The sequence below is a fragment of the Meriones unguiculatus genome, chromosome 16 (genome assembly GCF_030254825.1).
Source record: "Meriones unguiculatus strain TT.TT164.6M chromosome 16, Bangor_MerUng_6.1, whole genome shotgun sequence".
In the NCBI taxonomy this organism is placed as follows: domain Eukaryota; kingdom Metazoa; phylum Chordata; class Mammalia; order Rodentia; family Muridae; genus Meriones; species Meriones unguiculatus.
This window is the reverse complement of record NC_083363.1, coordinates 43272147-43279913: the sequence shown is the minus strand read 5'-3', so window position 1 is coordinate 43279913 and position 7767 is coordinate 43272147. Positions and strand designations below refer to the sequence as shown.

The 7767-nt window shown below is 44.3% G+C and overlaps 1 protein-coding gene across 3 annotated transcripts in view; it reads right to left on the bottom strand.

The window, feature by feature from the left end:
* Positions 1-546: 546 nt before the first annotated feature.
* The window catches only part of Tfap2b (transcription factor AP-2 beta), a 28895-nt gene continuing 21674 nt past the window's right edge, over positions 547-7767 (bottom strand). For 2 of the 3 annotated variants that reach the window (XM_060369711.1, XM_021648331.2), the window contains 2 exons: positions 4785-5041; positions 547-3769 (listed from right to left, as the gene is read on the bottom strand). In XM_060369711.1, coding sequence (XP_060225694.1) covers positions 3708-3769; positions 4785-5041 — 319 coding nt within the window. In that variant the 3' untranslated portion in view covers positions 547-3707. The remainder of the gene's footprint in view (positions 3770-4784; positions 5042-7767) is intronic. The other variant, XM_060369710.1, reaches the window with a different exon arrangement.

Sequence of the window (7767 nt, the reverse complement as noted above, 5' to 3'; positions counted from 1 at the left end):
ATAAGAAACAGCTTTTTTAAGCCATGTACAACTCTCATGGCCAAGGAAGCTTTTTCATCGTTTATTTGCAGAGGCCCTCACTGATGAGGAGGAGATCCCATTCTGAAATGGACCACTTAACCCCTGCCAGGACCAACACCCAGCCTTGAGTGTGTACCAACACCACCTGGGAGCACCTAGTCCACTTAACTAGCATCCTTAACTTGGGCTCAGAATCCTTTAGCCACCCAGTAAGTAAAGACAACACTTTCCCTTTTAAGGGTAAAATAAACAGTAAGATGCAGTTGACATGAACTTTTATTACAAATATGATTGGGACTAATATCCATTTGAAATTTTAAAAGTTAAAAAAAAGCACCTCCTACTAGGAAAAAAGTGTTCTTTTTTTTTCTGATGAGCAAAATTTATTGTATTTTGGTTGTAACAAAAACACTGTATGTACTTCAAGGGGGTGGCAAAAAGAAGAAAGCTTTTTGCTATATCTCTTTTCTGTTTGTAGAATGAAACAGTATCCATTTTCAAGAAACTGAAGATGAGAACACAACAAAAACACAACAATCTTTTTATTTATGTAAATCAGATTAACACTGGACAATAAACCAATTTCTACCCAATACCGTAACAGCTTGTCTATAAAGAACAGAAAATTTCAGATAGGATTCTACCTAGGGTCAAGCGGTTTTTTTTTTTTAAACCACCCATTCACAGAGGTATAGATTCACAGATAAATAATCCCAAACTACTTGCTCATCATATTTACACATTCCCATTAAATTAAGCATAAATAAATATATACAAACTTAACACAGATACCCTCCAGAGTGCTCTCAAGAAGAGGCAGTTGGAATTTCTTGACTGGGTGGTAAAAACAACGTTAGTGAATTAGAAACCAACTCAAAAGGAGGATCGATTTTGGCATTTAAAGAAGAAATAGTGTTCATTTCGGGTTTTTTTTTTTTTTCTTAAAGAAACCAAACAGATTCCAATACTTCTCTTTTCTGTCACCAGGAATTTAATGTACATCAGCAAAGGAGGGGAGATGCTGGCAGAGCTCTTGAGGCAGTATAGTTGAAGGTCACCATTTCCTTTCCACACAATGTACTACAAGCAAAGGGTAGCGTGTATGGTGATAAGTTTTCTGTCAGAACTCTAACTCAGAACGGGCCTTGTACCCATGAAGGAAGTGTGGAGATAAGTTGGGGGTTTGTAGTTTTCCATTCGGCCAGTTTTCATAGGACATGAAATAATTGCTCCAGAGGAAGTTGTTTCCTTGGCCGACGACAACAAAAGTTGGATCTCTGAAAACCTATTGAGCTGTTTCTATGGGGGTGGAGAAAGCTAAGGGTGAAGACAGACTTAGGGCAGATGAAAGAAAAATGCAATATTAACTCGGGGAAAGGGTGAAAAGAAAGTAACTTCCTAGTTGGGATAGAGATTAAAAGTCCCTGGAGAGGGAGCCCTCAGGTAGAAACAAAGCTGTGAGACCCAGAACACAGGTAGGAGCAGGACTGATTCGCAAAGAAAGGGCTAGAAGAACCTTTGGGGAAATCCAGCCGCCACGGGCTTCCTCTTTAGCCATTAGTTATTTTAGTTTGGAGCCCCAGCCTTTACTAGGAGGCACGCCGGCCTGGATAAAAAGTCTACAAAGAGCAGGGAAGAGGTTAGGACTGTAACTCACCTGTTTGGTTTGAAAACAAAATTCAAAGGGTCTGGCCTTAAACGTTTTTCTTCATTTAAAAGGCAAACTCTTGTGTTAAACCTACTGTTTATTGACATATAAGCCCAAGGAAACCAAAGCTTTTAATAACTCAATTATCAGATAAATGTAGCCAGCCTGACTAAGGAAAGCATGGAGGCGGAGGGTCGGATGTGAAGAAGGGAGAAAGGGACAGAAAGGGAGGACTCACTCCGGCGGTGGGGGACCTGCGCTCAGGACCAGTCTATCTCGCTGCGCCTTTGGCGTTGCTCCCACAGAGAGCAGGACATCTAAGGAGCTTACCTACCCACCCAAGTATGACAGTTCTTATTTCATGTCCACACTCAGGAGAGTGAGGGTGGGGACAATTTCCTTCCCGGCAGAAAAGAACACATGGAAGTTTCAGATTCCTTGAACTGTTCCGTGTTAGTGTTATAATGTCTCTGAGTGTAGGGCCCGGAAGTGACCGCTCGTGGCAAAAAGGGCTTTCCAGAGCTCTGGGACCCCTCCCCCAGCAGCCAATGGGGCGCCGCCCCTTTACCTACTCGGGACCGGCCCTTCCCGGTTGCTTTAGCCCTTAGGGTGAGGCCGAGGGCAGGAAGGGCCCGTGCGGCTCGCGACCCCAGCAGCTGCTGACTCTCTATGTCCTCAACACCACTGGGCTCCAGTGGCCCACGTGTTCCCAGGACCTGCACAGTAAGAGCAAGGCGCATCCATCGCGTCTCTCGATGTCACACGCGTGGGGCGCGTTGCCCTGCAAGGAAAGGAGACGATGTTTTTCAATGTGTTTTCTACTGGCCTTGTGCAATTAGAATTGAACTAAGGCAAGCGTCCAGGCCCTCTGACAAAACGGGCGCCTTTCTAAACCGGGGAGAGGTGCAAGTCTAGAGCTCACACAATGTTTTTCTTTTCTTTTCTTTCCTTTTTTTTTCCTGCCCTTTGTACGCCTTTCAGCTTGGCTAGGGCCGTGTCCTGCAAACCCCACAGGACTCAGAAGCAGCTAGAGATTGGAGGCGACAGGTTGCCTGACCTCAGTTGTTGCTCATAACCTTCAGTGAGCTAAAACCCACTGACTTTTCTTTCCCTCAAAACTCTCTGAGCTAAGCCCTCAGAGGACCCCTAAAACTTAAACCCCTTTTCCTTGCTTTATGGTGGGTTGGGAAGGGATGGTAAACCTGAGAGTTCAGACTATTGGGGAAAGGGACTATTTGTAAAAAAAAAAAAAAAAAAAAATCTGATTTTTTTTTTCCTTTTTTATCTCAATGGATTTTGCAAAGATCCCCTCTAGGTTGTTGAAAAGAAACACGAGTACCCACACTAGCTGAGTGTGCCTGTCTCACCAACCAAATACTCTACTCCGAGGATCTCACTGTTCTTGTTAAAGGTGTGGGATTCATGTCATAGCAATGTTAAGACACAGTATGGGTTAAAAGTTGGCAGAGCACAGTGGGCTATATTAAATGCATGGAACTTCATCCATTGGGAATATTCCCAATATATACAGACAGGAATTCAAAGCTGAAATGCAAGCCTTTTTCACTTTGCCATGTGGTGTGTATGTGTTTATGTGTGTGTGTTCCATTTTGTGTCAAAAACAAGTGCATGTCTAAGAGGGGGAACTGCTTCATTCATAAAGTGGAGGCATGGTAGTTTGTAGACTGTCTTCCCCAATTACATCAGCAAAGCTGCTTCTTTCCCCATTAGAACAACAGTCCCCAAAGAGCTCAAGTAGATGGAATCCATTTTTCAGTGAAGGCAATACTGTTAGAATATACAGGTTCCCAAGATGCCTCACTGGAGTCCCTTAAAATGCGTTTTGCAGTGCCCTTCTCTTCCCTTGCAGGGAATCCCCAGTTGAGGTGTGTTAGCCGCAGGAATCAAAGCTACTCCCCCAACACCACCGGCCACTTCCTACACGACTCTCTTTGAGCTTCTTTAAAGAAGTGAACCTGCCGAATCTGACTCACAGGCTCTGACTTTAAACGGATCGGATTTTTTTTTTCTCAGTACCTTATAGATTGTGTAGGAAGCCCAAGTCTTCTTTGAAGAAGCTCATAAACCATGCGGGTAAAGCTTTGGGAAACAGAAGAGAATGAAATGGTACATACCCCTCCGAAGAAATTACATACTAATCAAAGTATTCATGTTTTCTTTTTCTTTCTCTCTTTTTTTTTTTTTTTTTTGAAACTATACTTCTAGATGACACAAGTGTAACAAATGCAATATTCTCTGTAAACAGGTGCTGGCAAGTCTGGGAACTAGTAACATTTTCTGAAAGGAACCATGATGAATCAACTTATCAGTTTCCTCTGCCGCGGGAGCCTGGGCTCTCAAGCTTGGATCAAAAAGCTAGAGCCTCCGCCTGCCCCCACCCTTGGCCTCCCTAATTAAACACACCCGCGCGGGGCGGGGGTGGGGTGGGGTGGGGTGGGGTGGGGTGGGGTGGCGTGGGCACAGGGGAGTTAGGAACGGCAAGGCAAGGTCTGAACACCAAGGAGGCTAACACAACGCCAGTGAGAAAGGGAAGCAGCGGTGAGAAGAGTAAGGAGAAATGGAGGGCCGGACTGCGAGAGTTTCTTTTAAAAAAAAAAAAAAATTAAATAAAAAATGTTAAAGTTCGTGCGTCTCAGTCAAACAGCTCTCAATGCATTGACACCAACGTTTCTCCAATTTTCTTCCAATAAGTTAGCGTGTTCTCATGTTTAGTCTCATGTTTGTTTTCCAAAAGGGGGGGTTCATAGTTTTCTTTTATTATCTGTATTACTAAAACTTGAAAGAACCGAAGTGGAAAATCCGGACGGTTGTCTCCACGTGTATCTTGAAATAGACACCGAGAGCCGGTTTGTTGCTCCGTTGTACGCCTCAGTTTATTTATTTATTATTTTAGTTATTTGACTTTCTTTTTTTTTTTAATTTTGATTGTATGTGTATTCTACCTAATATAATTCTTCCAAAGCCAATCCAATATGTTAAAGCTAAAATTATTTTTTTTCTGTTTTCCTTTTGTATTTAAAACATTTTCCTTCGCTTTAATTTTTTTTTTTTTTTCATTTCCTGTGTTTCTCCTCCTTGTCTCCAGTTTTACTACCTGGGCCTTCCCCAGACGTGTGCCTGTTAGTGGTGTTGTTCAAGAACATCTTGTCCATGCCTTTGAGCGCCTCGGTGAGATAGTTCTGCAGGGCGGTGAGCGCAGCGCAAATGGCCGGGGCACCGAAGCCGTGGGTGATGAGACTGAAGTGCGTGAGGCAGCTTTGAATGCCGGGCTCCAGGATGGGGCTGGGCCGGCTGTTCCCGATTGGTGTCCGGTCCTGCGCCAACAGATCCGTGAATTCTTTACAAAGTTGCCTGCGGAGGGGTGAGGGAGGAAGACAAAGGCACCCTCAGAGGCCTGCCTCGAAAACCAGATACTCATACAAGCCCAGAGGCGCTGGGTCTGAGGACAGCTAACTTGGGCCATTCTGCTCCGTTTCTTTCCCCAGGGGGATCCTCTCCCAGCAGCTGGGACTGGAAGGAACCCAGCGAGCAGTCGAAGGCACACATCCCTCTCTCACGCCTTTCATTTTTCCCTCTCCGTTCCAGGACCACCTGTATTCTGCTTTAGGAAATTTGCTAGGCATTTTAGATTTTGATTTTGAATAGTCAACAATTTTTAGCTGTTACCTGGCGCTTTTCTTTAATCATTTTCCTTTCATTCCCCCCTGCCTTTCTCTCTCTCTCTCTCTCTCTCTCTCTCTCTCTCTCTCTCTCTCTCTCTCTCTCACACACACACACACACACATCCTGAACGATTTATGCCTCTCGGCCACAAAGCCTGTCCCTGGCATAAAAGCAGATTGCTGGAGCCTTGCATGGCCCAGAGCGAAAACCTGTTTATTCTAGGAGAGAATGCTGATTCCATTCAAAGCAAAACCCATCTACCTGAAGGATTTTGGAAGAAAAATCTCTCCTCTCTTCTTAAAAATAAAAAATAAAAAAGTCACCCTCCTTCCAGATTTTTGCATATGTGAGCTATTAAAAATCTTTGTGTAACAGGACTGTTGTCAATACAAAAGGGTTTCTGAATAGTTTAAATGAAACCTAAAGGTAGATGGCTGAAACACTAGGGAGGATAGATTTTTATTTGTTGAAGGTTTTTATTTCCTCAAGGCACCTACAATTTAGAAAACTCTCCTAGCCTTAGGAACCCCGTGTGCCTAACTACAGATTGGGCTTATTTGAGAAATTTTTAATATAGGAAATGGATGGGAGGGGTTCAGCCCCGAAGGTCAAATGCTTTGGCTCTGCTGGCAGGCTGAGGCATGGCACCCCTGAGGCCACAGGCTTTCTCAGATGGGCAGGCTATTCCTGACCACCTGCTTTTCCCCAGCCTCTGGTTTCGTGGGATGTCAAGAAAGGAAAACCTATATATAGCTCTAAAGCATCCTGGAGCTGGGCAGCCAAGGAACTGCTGAAAGGGCACTTAGCGACTAACACCTGGCCTGACTCTCAGGTAAACAGGGCAGATTTCTGGGTTTGAAAGACCCTTGGGGCACCATTCCCCAGGATGCTTCTATGTTGCCCAGGGCTAGTAATAAACCAAATGGGGGATCTCTTTCTCCACCCATGGACAGCAGCCAAGAAAGATTGACATTTCCAAAGCCCGTGGATAAAGATAGAGCCTTTTCCTACCCCCTCAAGTCTCTGCTCACGATATATCCATATATCCCCCACAACAAGTGACTGCGCTCACCCAACAGGGCCTGCCTCAGTGAGGTTCACACATACACTCCCAAGCTCTGACCCACCTCCCTTCCATCATTCCAAAGTAAAAGCTTTGGGGATGGATTCAGACACGAATGTAGTGGGAAATCTCCCAAGATGATTTTGAGACCCAAGGCTAAAAAGTAGTGGCTTTAGATGTCGCGAGGTTGCAGGGTGAGTGTGTGTGTGTGTGTGTGTGTGTGTGTGTGTGTGTGAAATCATCCCTTTAATAAATAAGGAGGCTTTTGTGGATCTTGTAATCTGCCTTGGACATGTAGAGATTTTTAATTATCATCATCAGTATTATTTTATTTCCCCTAAAGTCCCCTGCTTCATTTATAAAGTGCAACTGGGCCATATTGGCAGATAGCAGTGCAATGCTAAAAGGGCAGCACACCAACAAAAATCTATTATACTGCTATATAGTACATTGGAGGAAAGCCTTCTAAAAAGAGGGTAGTTGCCAGGTTACGATCATTGGGAAAGATGGTTAAAGTCTTTTCTTAACTTTGTGCTCATTTCCAAAGTGCCAAAATGGAAATTTTGTAGTGCAGAGAACAAATGCTTAAGAGTCAAGCACTTAAAATCTGCACAGCCCAAACCAGGCTCTGTAAGCAATTAAAGTTCTGGGACATTAATATTTTTTGACCCTGCGGAAAGGGGCAATCAAATTCCAATCACGTCTCAAAAACATCTGGACAAATTTGAGCAAATGATTTTTCAGCCTTCCATATATTTCTTTAAATTACGCTGTCAACGGAACAAACCGCGTCCTGGAACGCTAAATAAATGAGCGCTGCTGTTTAGGCCCGCCTGCAAGAGAGAAACGTGCTGGCACAGGCAGCACCGCCCACTGCAGGCCTGAGCTGGTCATAAAACACCAACAATATGACACCGAAGCCAAAGACAGGAGTAAATCAAATAAATAGAAAACCCACTGTAAATGTTCAAATGAGCTCTAGACCTAAATTTAGCCAGAGATTTACTGTTTTCCCCTCTGGAGTTGTAGTAAATTTTACAAGTCCGAGGAAGATGACAAACAGCATCGCTGGAAATGGAGTAATTAGAGCTGTGGGTAGAGATGGGTGACATATAGACATCCTGGGCAAACACATATGGCTGTCCTCCTCATGGCAAAGGAGACCAATGCCAAGCCCATATAGAAATGTTCACCTAGGGATCTGGGAAGACACACCGGAAAAATCTGCCTGATGCCCCAGAACTGTGGAAGACAGCCCATTAAAATGCCTGCATTCTCTTTGTAAACGGAAAAGGGGACTGGGACATGCCCAAAGCCCCTCAAGTCTACACCATACCCCACCCTTCAGAAG